At 49.2% G+C, this 19643-nt stretch overlaps 1 protein-coding gene across 1 annotated transcript; it reads right to left on the bottom strand.

Annotated features, from left to right (window-relative positions):
• Positions 1-242: 242 nt before the first annotated feature.
• vtna (vitronectin a) lies at positions 243-18779 on the bottom strand. The gene is made up of 8 exons (XM_068008529.1): positions 18674-18779; positions 17444-17560; positions 10339-10803; positions 9445-9584; positions 6801-6957; positions 6545-6697; positions 1563-1811; positions 243-542 (listed from the first exon to the last, which is right to left on the bottom strand). The coding sequence occupies exons 1-8, from the start codon at positions 18732-18734 to the stop codon at positions 424-426; spliced, it is 1461 nt and encodes a 486-aa protein (XP_067864630.1). The 5' UTR covers positions 18735-18779; the 3' UTR covers positions 243-423.
• Positions 18780-19643: the final 864 nt, after the last annotated feature.

Genomic DNA, 19643 nt, shown 5'->3' with positions numbered 1-19643 from the left:
TGGAGCTGCTGTGAAAACTCTTCAGGTTTCTCACATTTTAAAAAAGTTTATTCAATTATTAATTTTTAAAAGTAATCTGCAGGAAAATGTGGCACAGGAACGACCATCCTATTGAGAGACTCCTCCTGTAATTTAGGAAACCTCCCTGTTTTTTATGTTGGTTTGTGGCTCCCTCTGATGAACTCCGTCACTCTGAAAACGAAGCATTTTATTTTTGATTCTTGAATATAATCGACTCTGAGGCCCGTTAGTCGTGTTTTATTTCCCCATTCACTTATTTGCTACATTGCTCGGTCTCGCTGGTACATTTTACATAAAACAGGTCTTCAATGCCGGGGCTGTTTTTATAACGGAATTAAAGCCCCGCCTGACTCTGCTCGTGGAAATGGTGATTTCTCCCACACTTTCTCCCGGGTCCTGGATTTATTCGTGCAACATCTCCATGGCTTTGCACTTGAACCAGTACCTGGCGATGGATCGCGGATACGCGGGCCGAGCATGAGCTACTTGCTTGGTCTCCAGGTCTACGCGGTAATACTTATCTGGAAACAGAGAGTCGATCAGATGTTACTTAACTCGTGTGGGTTCTGCTCGTGTTTTCCCGTGTTTGGGGCTGTGCCCGTGTTTTCCCGGTGTTTGGGGCTCTGCCCGTGTTTTCCCGGTGTTTGGATCCCTGCCCGTGTTTTCCCCGGTGTTTGGGGCTCTGCTCGTGTTTTCCCGGTGTTTGGGGCTCTGCCGTGTTTTCCCGGTGTTTGGAGCTCTGCCCGTTGTTTTCCCGGTGTTTGGAGCTCTGCCCGTGTTTTCCCGGTGTTTGGGGCTCTGCCCGTGTTTTCCCGGTGTTTGGGGCTCTGCCCGTGTTTTCCCGGTGTTTGGGGCTCTGCCCGTGTTTTCCCGGTGTTTGGAGCTCTGCCCGTGTTTTCCCGGTGTTTGGGGCTTGGACCCGGTCTGGGCCTTGCCAGCGATGCCCACATCCCAGAATAAATGTTAAAACCCCCCCCCACTGAGCTGAAGGTTTTAGATTCGTCCCCTGGGATCTGTGCTGAGTCCCCTGGATAGTTAGGGCCCCTGCGATTGGCTGCAACGTCTCTGGATTTGGGGGGGAATGAGGTGAGGGAGGGGAAAGATGTCAGCCTGGTTTCCCGTTCCTGACGGGGACGGGGGAATGTGTTGAGGGGGGACGGGGACGGGGGAATGTGTTGAGGGGGGGACGGGGGGAATGTGTTGAGGGGGGGACGGGGACGGGGGAATGTGTTGAGGGTGGGGGACGGGGGAATGTGTTGAGGGGCGGACGGGGACGGGGGAATGTGTTGAGGGGGGGACGGGGGAATGTGTTGAGGGGCGGACGGGGACGGGGGAATGTGTTGAGGGGGGGACGGGGGGAATGTGTTGAGGGGCGGACGGGGGAATGTGTTGAGGGGCGGACGGGGACGGGGGAATGTGTTGAGGGGGGACGGGGGAATGTGTTGAGGGGCGGACGGGGACGGGGAATGTGTTGAGGGGGGGTTTTGTGGTGGAGAACGTTTAAGACAGGAAAAATGTTTAAGCAGAGTTTCAAATGTTACCTTTCACAAAGAAGTAGACACTCTGGCTGGGGAAGAGGGGGAAGAGCGAGAACATGTCCTTTTCCATGCTGGAGGAGTCTTGCCACCATTGCCCTTTGTACCGGTTCCTCCCTCTTCGCTGGTTCCCTCTTCGCCGTTTCTTTTCCCGGTTCTGGCGGAACAGGAAGAGCTTCCCGATCATGGCTGAGTCCACGCGGCCGGGGATCCCACACCAGTCCTGGCTGATCGAGTGAGGTCCGGAGGTTTGAACTGAAAGACGGAGCAGTCGCGGGGGCGTCAGATCGAGAGACAAGGGGGGGGGAGGGGTCTCTCAGCCAAACATCTGGACCGCCCGTAATCTGCAGCTGTAAATCCAGAGTCGGAGCCCAATCTGGAGCAGGGATTTGCACTCGATTTCTCTCCGGAATCAGATGGAGTCCTGACTCTGGATTTACAGTTCATCGTGGAAATGAAGCCTCAGTATCTTCAAAACCACCACCTTTACCAATCTTACGGTCGCCCCCCGCCCCCCCAATATCTCCTGCTTTCACTTTGTATTTTTACGCCCTCATGAAGCACCTTGGGACATTTTTTAAGAACAAACGAATAGGAGCAGGAGTCGGCCATTCGGCCCCTCGAGCCTGCTCCGCCGTTCAATCAGATCATGGCTGATCTTCACCTCAACTCCACTTTCCCGCCCGATCCCCATAATCCCTTGATTCCCCTCGAGTCCAAAAATCTATCGATCTCAGCCTTGAATATACTCAATGACTCAGGCATTTACAGCCCTCTGCAGTAGAGAATTCCAAAGATCACAACCCTCTGAGTGAAGAAATTCCTCCTCATCTCAGTCTTGAATGGCCGACCCCTTATCCAGAGACTATGCCCCCTGGTTCTAGACTCTCCAGCCAGAGAAACAATCTCACACCAGCATCTACCCTGTCAAACCCCCTCAGAATCTTATATGTTTCAATGAGATCACCTCTCATTCTTCTAAACTCCAGACAGTATTGACCCACTCCACTCTACTTCTTCTACATTAAAGATGCAAGTTCTTGTCATATGCTCCAAAATTAGCACAGGGTAAAGGGTAAAGAATGGTGCAAGATTATTCCTACTGGTCAGTGGATCAGTAACAAGGGGCATGGAGAAAGAGTGACCCCCGGCCTGACCCCGGGAACTGGACAGGGTCAGGGTAGTGTGTTCATGTACCACTCCGATCTCCCTGAGTTGGGAGGAGTAAGTTCCAGGCCCTGGTAATTTATTGTTCCCATTAACAGACGGCCGCTCAGCAAAGTTGTCCTCCGTCGGAACTGTTCGCTCTTGCTGATTGTGGTTGGTAGTTGCCAAAAAAAAAATCACAAATATAAAAGTTGTGAAAACTTTTCCTGAAAGTGCACTGAATCCGGCTCCTGTTCCCATGTTAATCAAAACTTCAGCACAGAAACAGGCCATTCGGCCCAAACAGGTCCATGCCGGTGTTTATGCTCCCACACGAGCCTCCTCCCTACTTCATCTCACCCTATCAGCATTTCCTTTTCGTCCTTTCTCCCTCATGTGTTTATCCAGCTTCCCCTTAAATGTATCTACACTATTCACCTCAACTACTCCATGTGGGAGCGAGTTCCACATTCTCACCACTCTCTGGGTAAAGAAGTTTCTCCTGAATTCACTATTGGATTTATTAGTGACTATCTTATATTTATGACCTCTAGTTTTGGTCTCCCCCACATCCTCTCTACATCTACCCTATCAAACATAATCTTAAAGACCTCTATCAGGTCACCCCTCAGTCTTCTCTTTTCTGGAGAAGAGCCCAGCCTGTTCAGCCTTTCCTGATAAGGATATCCTCTCAGTTCTGGTATCATCCTTGTGAATCTTTTTTTGCACCCTCTCCTGTGTATCTATATCCTTTCTATAACATGGAGACCAGAACTGTGCACAATACTCCAAGTGTGGTCTAACCAAGGTTCTAGACAAGTTTAACATAACTTCCCTGCCCTTCAATTCTATCCCTCTAGAAATGAGCCCCTGTGCTTGATTTGCCTTTTTTATGGCCTTATTGACCTGTGTCGCTGCTTTTAGTGATTTGTGTATCTGTACCCCTATCTGCGGAGGTTCATTCAGAATCTCTTGATGTCTGGATGGAGAGAGCTTGTCCAGATACGTTAGGGGTACGGTAGTGTAGTGGTTATGTTACTGGAGTTAGTAATCCAGAGGCCTTGGCTAATAATCCAGAGAATTTGAGTTCAAATCCCACTGTGGGCAGTTTGAAAATTTGAATTCAGTTTGAAGAAATCTGGAAATAAAAACCCAACTTTGTTCACAAATGTCCTTTTAGTGACTCTTAACTGCCCTTCGAAGTGGCCTAGCAAGTCCTTACCACCACCTTCTCAGGGCAGCTAGGGACGGGCAATAAATGCCGGCCTTGCTAGTCATGCCCACATCCCGAGAATGAATAATAATAATTTAAGAAAAGATAATTCTCTTGTCACAACCCTCCAGCTTCCCCCCTATAAAAATTTTCCTAGTCTCTCTCGACGTTATCAATATCAGTGCAGTCAATGCTCTTTCAAACTTTCCTTCCCACTCGTGCCATGATGCTCCACCTCCCTCCATTCTCACGGTGTTGACTTTGGAAGGAACATAGGAACAGGAGGAGGCCATTCAGCCCCTCGAGCCCATTTCACCAGTCAATTAGTTTGTGGCTGCTAACTGTAACCATGTGATTTATATCAATTAGTGTTAATTGTATTCAGGTGGTGCCTCTCAATTGGGAACTCTCTTGTATCCATTTGTAGAGAGGGAGCTTATCTAGGGGATGAATGAAGACTTGGAAACAACTGAAGACCAGGCTCGAGTATTCCATCCTTCACCACCTGGCTATCCAATTTAGAACAGGCTGATCTGTACCCAGATTCTTTGCACCGTTTCCTACTCTAACTATGACCCGTGGTGAGTGTAACAGGCTCGGGAGGAACAGGTGACTTAGGATCGATAACCAAATCTCTCCACCACTGGGGGCTTTCCTCACTTCATGTCTGGGCCTGTTGTAGACTCAGCGATGGAGATTGATTGCTAGGATCAGTCAACAATTCCATTATCATTGCATCAATGCCAGGAGAGTAGAAGGCAAACTAGATGGACCTTTGGTCTTTCTCGTCTAGAAATTCCTATGTTCCGAACTCCTGTTTTCCCAGAACCTCAAAACTCTGGCACTCCTCCCCTCCCTCAGTCTTCCCTCCCCCAGTCTTCCCTCCCCCAGTCTCCCCTCCCCTCCCCCAGTCTCCCCTCCCCCAGTCTCCCCTCCCCCAGTCTCCCCTCCCTCAGTCTTCCCTCCCTCTGTCTCCCCTCCCCCAGTCTCCCCTCCCCTCCCCCAGTCTCCCCTCCCCCAGTCTCCCCTCCCCCAGTCTCCCCTCCCTCAGTCTTCCCTCCCTCTGTCTCCCCTCCCCCAGTCTCCCCTCCCCTCCCCCAGTCTCCCCTCCCTCTGTCTCCCCTCCCCCAGTCTCACCTCCCTTCTACAATGAACAGAATTTTAAAAGCCAAACTTGGTATCACCAAACCAATCCTTTTTGGTTTATCGCATCGAAAGAAAGAAATAGATAAATGAGAAAAGGAAAAAGAGATTAGAGAAAGAGAAAGAGAACGAGAAAGTAAAATGGAGAAAGTGCAAGAGAGATAGAGACAGAAAAGAGAGAGAGTGAGCAAGAAAGAGACAGACAGAGCAAAAGAGAGAAACTGAGAGAGAATTATAGAGAGAGACAGGGAGAGACAGAGACAGAAACAGAGAGAGAGAGAAACAGAGAGAGAGAGAGAGAGAAACAGAGAGAGAGAGAGAGAGAGAAACAGAGAGAGAGAGAGAGAGACAGAGACTTTTTTTATTCGTTCATGGGATGTGGTTGTCACTGGCGAGGCCAGCATTTATTGCCCATCCCTAATTGCCCTTGAGAAGGTGGTGGTGAGCCGCCTTCTTGAACCGCTGCAGTCCGTGTGGTGAAGGTTCTCCCACAGTGTTGTTAGGAAGGGAGTTCCAGGATTTTGACCCAGCGACGATGAAGGAACGGCGATATATTTCCAAGTCGGGATGGTGTGTGACTTGGAGGGGAACGTGCAGGTGGTGTTGTTCCCATGTACCTGCTGCTCTTGTCCTTCTAGGTGGTAGAGGTCGCGGGTTTGGGAGGTGCTGTCGAAGAAGCCTTGGCGAGTTGCTGCAGTGCATCCTGTGGATGGTACACACTGCAGCCACAGTGCGCCGGTGGTGAAGGGAGTGAATGTTTAGGGTGGTGGATGGGGTGCCAATCAAGTGGGCTGCTTTGTCCTGGATGGTGTCGAGCTTCTTGAGTGTTGTTGGAGCTGCACTCATCCAGGCAAGTGGAGAGTATTCCATCACATTCCTGACTTGTGCCTTGAAGATGGTGGAAAGGCTTTGGGGAGTCAGGAGGTGAGTCACTCGCCGCAGAATACCCAGCCTCTGACCTGCTCTTGTAGCCACAGTATTTATGTGGCTTGTCCAGTTAAGTTTCTGGTCAATGGTGACTCCCAGGATGTTGATTGTGGGGGATTCAGTGATGGTAATGCCGTTGAATGTCAAGGGGAGGTGGTTAGACTCTCTCTTGTTGGAGATGGTCATTGCCTGGCACTTGTCTGGCGCAAATGTTACTTGCCACTTATGAGCCCAAGCCTAGATGTTGTCCAGGTCTTGCTGCATGTGGGCACGGACTGCTTCATTATCTGAGGGGTTGCGAATGGAACTGAACACTGTGCAATCATCAGCGAACATCCCCATTTCTGACTTTATGACGGAGGGAAGGTCATTGATGAAGCAGCTGAAGATGGTTGGGCCTAGGACACTGCCCTGAGGAACTCCTGCAGCAATGCCCTGGGGCTGAGATGAGAGACTGAGAGAAAGAGACGGAGTCAGAGAGAGAGAGACAGAGACAGAGACAGAGAGATAGAGGAGGGTGTCCACAATTAAACACAATGACTGGCTGTTCAAGGGTTACCGGGTGGAAGGGCTCCGAATAAACCCATGAAGAAATCCTCCCAGCTGTCTTCCATGATGTGAGTGTACCTCTGGAAGGTGGCGGAGATGGGTGAGTGGGTGCAGTCCTGTTGGCTTGGCTGGTTTTGGAAGACGTATTGCCAGTAGGAACTCCCTGGGGAGAGAAACAATCCACCGGAAATTGGTTTCAACTCCAAACCCTCGCCTGGGGTCACTTAAAGGTCAGAGTTTGAGAGGGCGGGAATTGGCCGCGTTACCTTTGAAGAAATAAACCCGCTCCTTCCCATCGATGTTGGATGCAGGAACGGCCAAAGCTGCATCAATACCCGTCGGGATCCCAGGGAAACCCGTCGTGATGGTCCTTGGGAAGTCGTCTTCCATAATTCCGTTGTCAAAGCGCCAATAGGCATCACCCTGAGGGATGGGCAGGGTCACACCATCGGAAACAAAGAGAGAGTTTCACAAATTAGGAATCTTTCACTGGCCGAAGGTACTGACAGGGTATCACAATGAGTGAGGATTTGGGAGAACGTATCAGCATCAAACACTCCCAGGGCAGACACAGCACAGGTTAGATACAGAGTAAAGCTCCCTCTACACTGTCCCATCAAACACTCCCAGGGCAGGTACAGCACGGGTTAGATACAGAGTAAAGCTCCCTCTACACTGTCCCATCAAACAATCCCAGGGCAGGTACAGGGTTAGATACAGAGTGAAGCTCCCTCTACACTGACTCGTACCCCTGATCCTGTCCCTGGGAATGAACCAGGCATGATTTTTGTTCCATGCTCTTGACTCAAGACGAAGATGCCGCCTGACAAAGAACATCGAGAGATTGCCAGGTCCGACTGATCGTACACAACCTACGAAAATAACAGCAGGAAAAGGCCAGCTGGTCCATTGAGCTCGCCCCACACCATGATGGCCAGAGCATCAAGACACTCCCCCACACCCCACCCCTCCTCCCCACTCCCCCGCCCCACTCTCCACTCTCTCCTCCCCAATCTCCACCCCTCCTCCCCACTCCCCCACTCTCTCCTCCCCACTCCCCCACTCCCCCGCCCCACTCCCCACTCTCTCCTCCCCAATCTCCACCCCTCCTCCCCACTCCCCCACTCTCTCCTCCCCACTCCCCCACTCCCCCACTCTCTCCTCCCCACTCCCCCACTCTCTCCTCCCCACTCCCCCACTCTCCCCCGCCCCACTCCCCACTCCCCCACTCTCTCCTCCCCACTCCCCCGCCCCACTCCCCACTCCCCCACTCTCTCCTCCCCACTCCCCACTCCCCCACTCTCTCCTCCCCACTCCCCACTCCCCCACTCTCTCCTCCCCACTCCCCCATTCTGTTCCCCCCCCCCCCCACCGCCCTGTGTAATCTCCTGGGAGAGGCAAAAAAAAGAGAAAATCCCAGGGTCAATAAGGGAATAAATTCTCTGGAAAATTCCTCTCCGACCCCCTCAGGCGATGGAAACCAGTCCTGGAGATCACACGGACCGAGTGTTAACCATAAAGACACTTCCCTTCTATATGATGCGATCTCTGCCCCAGTCAGGAACGCGTCCAGCTCCTTCCCGAAGGCTTGTCCGTATACGCACATATCTACCCGCTCACTCTCAGCTCTCGTTTAAGCCACATTGGGGCTCGATGCCCAGTGTCAGGCACTCAACCCCAAGAGGCAACAGTCCATGAGGGACTTACCAATCGGAAGTAGAGGGAGCTAGAGCGCAGAGCGCAGAGCGTAGAGCGCAGAGCGCAGAGCGTAGAGCGCAGAGCGTAGACCGTAGAGCGCAGAGCGCAGAGCGTAGACCGTAGAGCGCAGAGCGTAGACCGTAGAGCGTAGAGCGCAGAGCGTAGAGCGCAGAGCGTAGACCGTAGAGCGCAGAGCGCAGAGCGTAGACCGTAGAGCGCAGAGCGTAGACCGTAGAGCGTAGAGCGCAGAGCGTAGAGCGCAGAGCGCAGAGCGTAGACCGTAGACCGTAGAGCGCAGACCGTAGACCGCAGAGCGCAGAGCGTAGTGCGCAGAGCGTAGAGCGCAGAGCGTAGACCGTAGAGTGCAGAGCGCAGAGCATACAGCGCAGAGCGTAGACCGTAGAGTGCAGAGTGCAGAGCGCAGAGCGCAGACCATAGAGCATGCAGAGCGCAGAGCGTAGACCGTAGAGTGCAGAGCGCAGAGCATACAGCGCAGAGCGTAGACCGTAGACCGTAGAGCACCATCACACGTTCCTCCTTCTGGTTAAGAGACTGCCAAGGCAAAAGAGCTGGGAGCAGCTGGTCATTCCTGGTGGGTGGGGGTTGGGGAAGGGGGGGCACAGTGGGAAGACCCGCAGAACTCTGCTGCCCGTATCCTAACTCGCACCAAGTCCCGTTCACCCATCACCCCCTGTGCTCGCTGACCTACATTGGCTCCCGGTCCGGGAACGCCTCGATTTTAAAATTCTCATCCTCGTGTTCAAATCCCTCCATGGCCTCACCCCCTCCCTATCTCTGTAACCTCCTCCAGTCCTACAATCCCCCGAGATCTCTGCGCTCCTCCAATTCTGGCCTCTTGTCCATCCCCCGCTCCCTTCACCCCTCCGTTGGCGGCCGTGCCTTCAGCTGCCTGGGCCCTAAGCTCTGGAATTCCCTCCCTAAACCTCTCCGCCTCTCTCTCCTCCTTTAAGATGCTCCTTAAAACCTGCCTCTTTGACCAAGCTTTTGGTCACCTGTCCTAATATCTCCTTATGTGGTTTGGTGTCAAATTTATGTCTGATAATCGCTCCTTTAAAGCACCTTGGGACGTTTTACTACATTAAAGGCGCGATATAAATGCAAGTTCTTGTTGTTGAAGCTACAACTAAATTTCAAAACAGAGAGAAAAACAAGAAGCCTGTGTGACACGGCGAGGTCACCTGCTCATCGAACCTTAAAGATGTAGGTTTTCCCCTCGCAATTTACTCGAGTGAAAGCAGCATCGATGGGGCCCCGCATCCCCCACACATCTTCAATCAGCTTGGGATATCCTGGAACAATACTGTGCTTATCCAGTTCGTAAAAGTATTTTCCTGAAGAGAGAGGAATAACATGTGAGTGCGGCTTAGATACAGAGTAAAGCTCCCTCTACACTGTCCCATCAAACACTCCCAGGGCAGGTACAGCTCGGGTTAGATACAGAGTAAAGCTCCCTCTACACTGTCCCATCAAACACTCCCAGGGCAGGTACAGGGTTAGATACAGAGTAAAGCTCCCTCTACACTGTCCCATCAAACACTCCCAGGGCAGGTACAGGGTTAGATACAGAGTAAAGCTCCCTGCGGCCTGTTTCTCTTTCCCTCACCAGCCGCCCTGCAGTTTCCCCAAGTCAGAAGGACAAATGTGTACTCGGTGGGGATGAGTGGGGAGAGAGTTTGAACTGTGGGCACCGGTTCACAGGGAACAGGCAGTGCCAGCGCCCAGGTGGCAGGTGGACGCGCGATACATCTGTGTTATATCTGCCAGGGTTAGCTCAGTGGGATCACCCCACACCTTAATATTAGAGCCAGGCCGTTCAGGGGTGATGTCAGGAAGCACTTCTTCACACAAAGGGGAGTGGAAATCTGGAACTCTCTCCCCCAAAAAGCTGTGGATGCTGGGGGTCAATTGGAGCTTTCAAAACTGAGATCGATAGAGTTTTGTTGGGTATCGATATATGGAGCAATGGAGGGTAAATGGAGTTAAGTTACAGATCAGCCATGATCTAATTGAATGGCAGAACAGGCTCGAGGGGCTGAATGGCCTCCTCCAGTTCCCATGTTCCCAGCCCACAATAGCAGGTCCTACCCTGGAAAGCAAAGATTGATCCATTCTTGAAATCAGTAAAAGCGTCAAAAGATCGTTTGCTGAAACACAAGTTGGTTGTTTCCGACTCCGGATCCGATTCTGGTTCCTGCTCGGGATCTGGTTCCGGCTCCGGCTCCGGTTCCAGTTCTGGTCCTAGCTCCGGATTCGGTTCCTGCTCGGTATCTGGATCCAGCTCTGGATCTGGCTCCTGCTCCGGTTCCGGTTCCAGTTCCAGTTCTGGTTCTAGCGACGGCCCTGGTTCCTGCTCGGGATCTGGTTCCGGCCCCGGTTCCAGTTCCAGTTCTGGTCCTAGCTCCGGATTGGGTTCCTGCTCGGTAACTGGAGCCAGCTCTGGATCTGGTTCCACTGTCACGCTAAGCTGAGGTCCAAGATCAAAATCATCTGTTGGCAAATCCGTCAGATCATCATACTCATCATCAGGCTGAAGGAACATGTCACCACGGGCTGGCATTTACAGAAAACAGAAGAAACACCATTAATCTCAATACACACAAATAAATGGGAGACATTTATCATTCTCTCATTATGTGTTAGATACAGAGTAAAGCTCCCTCTACACTGTCCCATCAAACACTCCCAGGGCAGGTACAGCACGGGTTAGATACGGAGTAAAGCTCCCTCTACACTGTCCCATCAAACACTCCCAGGGCAGGTACAGCATGGGTTAGATACAGAGTAAAGCTCCCTCTACACTGTCCCATCAAACACTCCCAGGGCAGGTACAGCACGGGTTAGATACAGAGTAAAATAATGAGGGGCATAGATAAGGTAGATAGTCAAAATCTTTTCCCAAAGGTAGGGGAGTCTATAACGAGGGGGCATAGATTTAAGGTGAGAGGGGAGAGATACAAAAGGGTCCAGAGGGGCAATTTTTTCACTCAAAGGGTGGTGAGTGTCTGGAACGAGCTGCCAGAGGCAGTAGTAGAGGCGGGTACAATTTTGTCTTTTAAAAAGCATTTGGACAGTTACATGGGTAAGATGGGTATAGAGGGATATGGGCCAAGTGCAGGCAATTGGGACTAGCTTAGTGGTATAAACTGGGCGACATGGACATGTTGGGCCGAAGGGCCTGTTTCCATGTTGTAAACTTCTATGATTCTATTCTAAAGCTCCCTCTACACTGTCCCATCAAACACTCCCAGGGCAGGTACAGCACGGGTTAGATACAGAGTAAAGCTCCCTCTACACTGTCCCATCAAACACTCCCAGGGCAGACTCAGGTCCTGATGCCCATCATTAAATAACTTGGTAACACTCACTCCCACGTGAAGAATTGCCAGGTGGATGAGATACTGGAGTGCATGAGTCACCCTTGGAAATGACCTCAGTCAGTGTCAGCACCTTTGGGAACGGAATGGAGGGGGGAGTAATTGGAGAGGAATGTTCTCCGTCGGGAACACTGAAGTTCTGATTGAGGACAAAACTGACAAAAACAGGCCGTGGCTCATTGGGCCTCACTCTTGCTTCTGAGTCAGAAGGTTGAGTGTTCAAGTCCCACTCCAGACACTCGAGCCCATAATCCAGGCTCACACCCAGTGCGGTACTGAGGGAGGTGCCGTCTTTCGGAATGAGACGTTAAACCAATCCTCCAGGACACCCCAAAGTGCTTAATCATCCTATGAAGTAATTTTGAAGTGTAGTCACTGTTGTAGGGAAACATGGCAGACAATTGGTGCAAAGCAAGATCCCACAAACAGCAATGAGGTAAACGTCCAGATCATCTGTTTTTTTTTAGTGCTGTTGGGTGAGGGATAAATATTGGCCCCAGGACACCGGGGAGAACTCCCCCCTGTTCTGCTTCAAAATAGTGACCGTGGGATATTTAACATCCACCCGAGACGGCAGACGGGGGCCTCAATTTAATGTCTCATCCGAAAGACGGCACCTCCGACAGTGCAGCACTCCCTCAGCACTGGCACACAGGGAGATCCTGGGCTTGGGTCTCTGGAGTGGGCCTGAACCCCACTGAACCCACGACCTTCTTGACTCAGAGGCGAGAGAGCTGCTCACTGAGCCACTGGAGGTGCAGTAATCTTGGGTGGGGGAGGGGGTCCATGATTTGAGTGTGTGGAGCGTAGAAGGAGCTTGCTTACTAGCTGATCTCCCGCGGCATTGCTCGTGGGCAGTCTGGTCTCGGAAGCAGGGCTTTGACGTTTAGCGGCTAAAGCGGGGCTATGATTAACTTTGACCTGCCCCTTTAAGGCCACCGCTCAACCATTCCCTGTGGGGAACCAGTCCAATCGGATACACCCTGAGGACACCTTGCTAATTAAAGTCGCTCAGGGAGGTTTCGCTAGGTTGGCGGCTGCTTGTAAAAGCTCCAGCTCCTCCTCCTGGAGAGTGATTATCAAGAGAGAATTATGAGAGAAACTAAGAGGAAATGACTGGCTTTCCTTCTTTTTTATACTAGATTGTTCAATTGTCAGTTGTTAATGTTTTATAAACACGATATCTGAGCCGTGTGATGCTGCTAAACATAACGGTCTCAGGTGTGACATCCGAGATAATGTGGACCAGCAGCTCTCCCTTGTCGTTGCTCATGGGGAGTCAGAGCATATGTCAAAGTGTGACTTCTGAAATGTGACAGCTGAAGTGTGACAGGGAATAAGCGTGACACTTACAGGAAGTGTGCACTGTTTGCAAGATGTTTTCATATATTACAAATGGACAGGTGCATAGCTAAATAGATAGAGTGTGAGATAAGGAGGAGCCTCTTTATGTGTTCTCATATGTGTGTGTGTGTGTCAGAGAGAGTCCTTTGTAAATGCGTGTGACTGTTAGTGGGTGTGTACGTGTGTGTCTGTGTGAATGTGACTGTATACAGATGTGTGTAGGGGTATATGTACGTGTGTGTGTGTGTGTGTATGTGTATACGTGTGTGTAGGTGTATGCATCTGCATGTGTATGTAGAATCATAGAATCATAGAAGTTTACAACATGGAAACAGGCCCTTCGGCCCAACATGTCCATGTCGCCCAGTTTATACCACTAAGCTAGTCCCAATTGCCTGCACTTGGCCCATATCCCTCTATACCCATCTTACCCATGTAACTGTCCAAATGCTTTTTAAAAGACAAAATTGTACCCGCCTCTACTACTGCCTCTGGCAGCTCGTTCCACCCTTTGAGTGAAAAAATTGCCCCTCTGGACCCTTTTGTATCTCTCCCCTCTCACCTTAAATCTATGCCCCCTCGTTATAGACTCCCCTACCTTTGGGAAAAGATTTTGACTATCTACCTTATCTATGCCCCTAATTATTTTATAGACTTCTATAAGATCACCCCTAAACCTCCTACTCTCCAGGGAAAAAAGTCCCAGTCTATCCAACCTCTCCCTATAAGTCAAACCATCAAGTCCCGGTAGCATCCTAGTAAATCTTTTCTGCCCTCTTTCTAGTTTAATAATATCCTTTCTATAATAGGGTGACCAGAACTGTACACAGTATTCCAAGTGTGGCCTAACTAATGTCTTGTACAACTTCAATAAGACATCCCAACTCCTGTATTCAATGTTCTGACCAATGAAACCAAGCATGCTGAATGCCTTCTTCACCACCCTATCCACCTGTGACTCCACTTTCAAGGAGTTATGAATCTGTACTCCTAGATCTCTTTGTTCTATAACTCTCCCCAACGCCCTACCATTAACGGAGTAGGTCCTGGCCCGATTCGATCTACCAAAATGCATCACCTCACATTTATCTAAATTAAACTCCATCTGCCATTCATCGGCCCACTGGCCCAATTTATCAAGATCCCGTTGCAATCCTAGATAACCTTCTTCACTGTCCACAATGCCACCAATCTTGGTGTCATCTGCAAACTTACTAACCATGCCTCCTAAATTCTCATCCAAATCATTAATATAAATAACAAATAACAGCGGACCCAGCACCGATCCCTGAGGCGCACCGCTGGACACAGGCATCCAGTTTGAAAAACAACCCTCTACAACCACCCTCTGTCTTCTGCCGTCAATCCAATTTTGTATCCAATTGGCTACCTCACCTTGGATCCCGTGAGATCTAACCTTATGTAACAACCTACCATGCGGTACCTTGTCAAAGGCTTTGCTAAAGTCCATGTAGACCACGTCTACTGCACAGCCCTCATCTATCTTCTTGGTTACCCCTTCAAAAAACTCAATCAAATTCGTGAGACATGATTTTCCTCTCACAAAACCATGCTGACTGTTCCTAATCAGTCCCTGCCTCTCCAAATGCCCGTAGATCCTGTCTCTCAGAATACCCTCTAACAACTTACCCACTACAGATGTCAGGCTCACCGGTCTGTAGTTCCCAGGCTTTTCCCTGCCGCCCTTCTTAAACAAAGGCACAACATTTGCTACCCTCCAATCTTCAGGCACCTCACCTGTAGCGGTGGATGATTCAAATATCTCTGCTAGGGGACCCGCAATTTCCTCCCTAACCTCCCATAACGTCCTGGGATACATTTCATCAGGTCCCGGAGATTTATCTACCTTGATGCACCTTAAGACTTCCAGCACCTCCCTCTCTGTAATATGTACACTCCTCAAGACATCACTATTTATTTCTCCAAGTTCCCTAACATCCATGGCTTTCTCAACCGTAAATACCGATGTGAAATATTCATTTAGGATCTCACCCATCTCTTGTGGTTCCGCACATAGATGACCTTGTTGATACTTAAGAGGCCCTACTCTCTCCCTAGTTACTCTTTTGCCCTTTATGTATTTGTAGAAGCTCTTTGGATTCTCCTTTGCCTTATCTGCCAAAGCAATCTCATGTCCCCTTTTTGCCCTCCTGATTTCTCTCTTAACTCTACTCCGGCAATCTCTATACTCTTCAAGGGATCCACTTGATCCCAGCTGTCTATGCATGTCATATGCCTCCTTCTTCTTTTTGACTAGGGCCTCAATCTCCCGAGTCATCCAAGGTTCCCTACTTCTACCAGCCTTGCCCTTCACTTTATAAGGAATGTGCTTACCCTGAACCCTGGTTAACACACTTTTGAAAGCCTCCCACTTACCAGACGTCCCTTTGCCTGCCAACAGACTCTCCCAATCAACTTCTGTGTGTATATGTGTAGGAACATAGGAACAGGAGGAGGCCATTCAGCCCCTCGTGCCTGCTCCGCCATTTGATAAGATCATGGCTGATCTGTGATCTAACTCCATATACCTGCCTTTGGCCCATATCCCTTAATACCTTTGGTTGCCGAAAAGCTATCTATCTCAGATTTAAATTTAGCAATTGAGCTAGTATCAATTGCCGTTTGCGGAAGAGAGTTCCAAACTTCTACCACCCTTTGTGTGTAGAAATGTTTTCTAATCTCGCTCCTGAAAGGTCTGGCTCTAATTTTTAGACTGTGCCCCCTACTCCTAGAATCCCCAACCAGCAGAAATAGTTTCTCTCTATCCACCCTATCTGTTCCCCTTAATATCTTATAAACTTCGATCAGATCACCCCTTAACCTTCGAAACTCCAGAGAATACAACCCCAATTTGTGTAATCTCTCCTCGTAACTTAACCCTTGAAGTCCGGGTATCATTCTAGTAAACCTACGCTGCACTCCCTCCAAGGCCAATATGTCCTTCCGAAGGTGCAGTGCCCAGAACTGCTCTCAGTACTCCAGATGCGGTCTAACCAGGGTTTTGTATAGCTGCAGCATAACTTCTGCCCCCTTGTACTCCAGTCCTCTAGATATAAAGGCCAGCATTCCATTAGCCTTCTTGATTATTTTCTGAACCTGTTCATGACACTTCAATGATCGATGTACCTGAACCCCTAAGTCCCTTTGGACATCCACAGTTTTTAACTTTTTACCATTTAGAATGTACCCTGTTCTATCCTTTTTTGATCCAAAGTGGATGACCTCACATTTGTCTGCAATGAATTCCATTTGCCACAGTTTTGCCCATTCAGCTAATCTATCAATATCCCTTTGTAATTTTATGTTTTCATCTACACTGCTTACAATGCCACCAATCTTTGTGTCATTGGCAAACTTAGATATGAGACTTTCTATGCCTTCATCTAAGTCGTTAATAAATATTGTGAATAATTGAGGCCCCAAGACAGATGCCTGTGGGACTCCACTAGTCACACCCTGCCAATGTGAGTACCTACCCATTATCCCTACTCTCTGTCGCCTTTCGCTCAGCCAACTTCCTAACCAAGTCCGTACTTTTCCCTCGATTCCACGGGCTTCTATCTTAGCTAACAGTCTCTTATGTGGGACCTTATCAAATGCCTTCTGGAAGTCCATAGAAATAACATCCATTGACATTCCCCTGACCACTACTTTAGTCACCTCTTCAAAAAATTCAATCAGGTTTGTCAGGCACGACCTCCCTTTCACAAATCCATGCTCGCTCTCCCTGATTAACTGAAAATTCTCGAGGTGTTCAGTCACCCTATCCTTAATTATAGACTCCAAAAATTTCCCCACAACAGATGTTAGGCTAACTGGTCTATAATTCCCCGGTTTCCCTCTCTCTCCTTTCTTAAATAGCGGAGTGACATGTGCAATTTTCCAATCTAGAGGGACAGTTCCTGAATCTAGAGAACTTTGAAAGATTATAGTTAGGGCGTCTGCAATGTGCTCACCTACTTCCTTTAAAACCCTGGGATGGACGTGCGAGTATGTTCACGTGTATATGTGTATGTGTGTACATGTGTATGTGTACGTGTGTGAGTACGTGTATGTGTACATGCATGTATGTGTACATGTATGTGTGTGCACACGTGTGAATTGTACTTATGTATGTGTATTTCTATGTGTGTGTATTTGTACGTGTGTGTATGTATATATGTGTGTGCATGCATGTGTGCAGGCATGTGGGTATGGGCATGCCTGCATGTGTGCGTGTGCCTGCATGTGTATGTACGTGCGTGTGTGTATGTGCGTGTGTGTACATGGGTGTGTGTGTGCGTGCACATGTGTGTGTGTGTACATGTACGTGTGTGTACGTGCGTGTGTGAGTGTACATGTGTGCGTGTGTACACGCGTGTGTGAGTGTACATGCGTGTGTGTGTACATGCGTGTGTGTGTATGTGGGTGTGTCTACCTCTGTCTGTGCCTCTCTCTGACTTTTTTTTTACCTCTTTTACAAACAGTCTCGTAATCCTCGCAGCAGCTTTTGTAGAATCTGCAGAGACTGTCGCACTGACATTTCTGTGAAGAATTGAAGCCCAGTTCACAGCGACCGACACAGGACCCTGCAAAACAGAATCACATGGGCTGGAAATCACAAAGAATGGTTTAAAACGCATCACAGCCAATCAATGCCTTTGAAGTGCAGCCACTTTGTTTTGTCGGCAAATGCAGCAGCCATGTTGTACACAGTAAGATCCCACAAACAACAACGAGACAAATTGATCAATGGCCCTGTTTTTGGAGCTGTTAGTTGGGGGAGGGATGTTGGCCAAGACACCAGAACTCTCTGCTCTTTGAATATTGCTAGGAGATATTTAACAATCACAGGAACAGGCAGACGGGGCCTCAGTTTAATGTCACATCCGAAAGACGGCACCTCCGACAGTGCAGCACTCCCTCGATGCTGCACTGGGAGTGTCGGCCCGAATTATTGTGCTCAAGCCTCTGGAGTGGGACTTGAACCCATGACCTTCTGACGCACCCTCCCTTATTCAAGTCCTTTCCTTGTCTGTACAGATCAGCAAATCACTGTTGTTGACATTTCGGTATCTTTGGAGAATTTAATGTTTTTTAAAAAACCTCTCCCGCTCCTCATCACTGCCACAGGGATCACTGACTGCCTGGAGCTGCATACCCTCTAAATTTCTTTAGCACCCCCTCCCTGCCCCGCCGGACCCTCGTGAGAAAGCGCTCCACCTACTTTATCGTACCTCTGTTTAGATGGGCGTTAGTGAGGAAGGGGTGGGGTAATCCTCAGCACCTCCCAAACCCACAACCTCCACCACCGAGAAGGACAAGAGCAGCAGGCACATGGGAACAACACCACCTGCACGTTCCCCTCCAAATCACACACCATCCCGACCTGGAAATATATCACCGTTCCTTCATCGTCGCTGGGTCAAAATCCTGGAACTCCCTTCCTAACAGCACTGTGGGAGAACCGTCACCACACGGACTGCAGCGGTTCAAGAAGGCGGCTCACCACCACCTTCTCAAGGGGCAATTAGGGATGGGCAATAAATGCCGGCCTCGCCAGCGACGCCCACATCCCATGAATGGATTTTTTTTAAATGACTAAACAGGGCCCCATCGTCAACGGATACCAGGCCTGAATTAACAGGGCCCCGTCGTCGATGGAAAAGCAGGCGGCGAAATTCAGACATTGTTTCCGTTACCTCGGTCGGCGGCCACAGAACTGAGGAAGGAGCAGACGAGAAGGATGATCAGCGGCCTCATAGCTGAAGACAGGGTTGTGCTGGACTCTGGAATAGGATTTGGGGATTTAACCACCTCGTGTTTGTTTTGTCGGACAGTTTGTTTAAACTATTCTGTTGATTTTCAGTAATGTTTAACCAAACGAAGAACCGCATCGATTTTCTCTTTTTTAATAAAAGAAAAAAACTCTTTTAAACTTGGTCAGAAATGAAGGGAGAATTAAACGTTATTCTTTTATCATTTTTCAAATGTAAATACGTCAGGAAATTAATTTTTTTCTTCCTCTTGCGGACTCCCCTAAGCCAAGACTTTGGAAAAACTCCGGAAAGAGTTTGTACAATCTGGGGGGGGAACCATTTTGGGGAAATGTTTTTTGCGCTCTTGGATAAACACAGGGTTTCCCGTCAAATGATTAATCTTTAATCTTTAATGATTCAGCAACATTTTTCTAAACAAAATTTGTCCAAAAACATTAGTTACGCCACAGTTAGAGTACTGAGTGCAATTTTGGACACTCCATTACAGAAGGGACATTAAAGCCATAGAGAGCGTACAGTGTAGATTCACCAGGATGAGAAACTCTAGTTGTGAGCAGAGAGTTGATACACTGGGACCATCTCTACTGGAACAGAAAACGCTGAGAGGAGATTTAATAGAGTTTTTTTGAAAATTATGAAGGCTTTTGATAGAGTGAATGGGGAAAGACTACTTACTGACTCCTCAAACTAGAGGAAATAATGATGGGCCGAATGGCCACCTTCTGTGCCGTAACTTTGTATGGTTCAATGAGGGGCCATCAATTTAAAATTGTCACTACGAGTGGGAGAAATTTCTTTACAGAGTTTTACCGTGGGGAGTGGATGAGGCAGAAAACGTTGCATCTTTTAAGGGAAAATTGAATAAATATTTGAAGTAGAGAAAGATACAGGA

This window comes from Heptranchias perlo, chromosome 28, assembly GCF_035084215.1.
Source record: "Heptranchias perlo isolate sHepPer1 chromosome 28, sHepPer1.hap1, whole genome shotgun sequence".
Taxonomy (NCBI): domain Eukaryota; kingdom Metazoa; phylum Chordata; class Chondrichthyes; order Hexanchiformes; family Hexanchidae; genus Heptranchias; species Heptranchias perlo.
Note: the sequence above shows the minus strand (reverse complement) of the source record. Positions and strands in the feature narration are given on the sequence as shown.

Excerpts from the sequence above, each read along its gene's own strand:
- vtna (XM_068008529.1), bottom strand. The coding sequence starts at position 18,734 with ATGAGGCCGCTGATCATCCTTCTCGTCTGCTCCTTCCTCAGTTCTGTG. Across the intron at positions 17,561-18,673 it reads TTCTGTGGCCGCCGACCGAG|GGTCCTGTGTCGGTCGCTGT; the intron begins GTAACGGAAACA and ends TCTGTTTTGCAG. Across the intron at positions 6,698-6,800 it reads GCGGGTTTATTTCTTCAAAG|GGAGTTCCTACTGGCAATAC; the intron begins GTAACGCGGCCA and ends TTCTCTCCCCAG.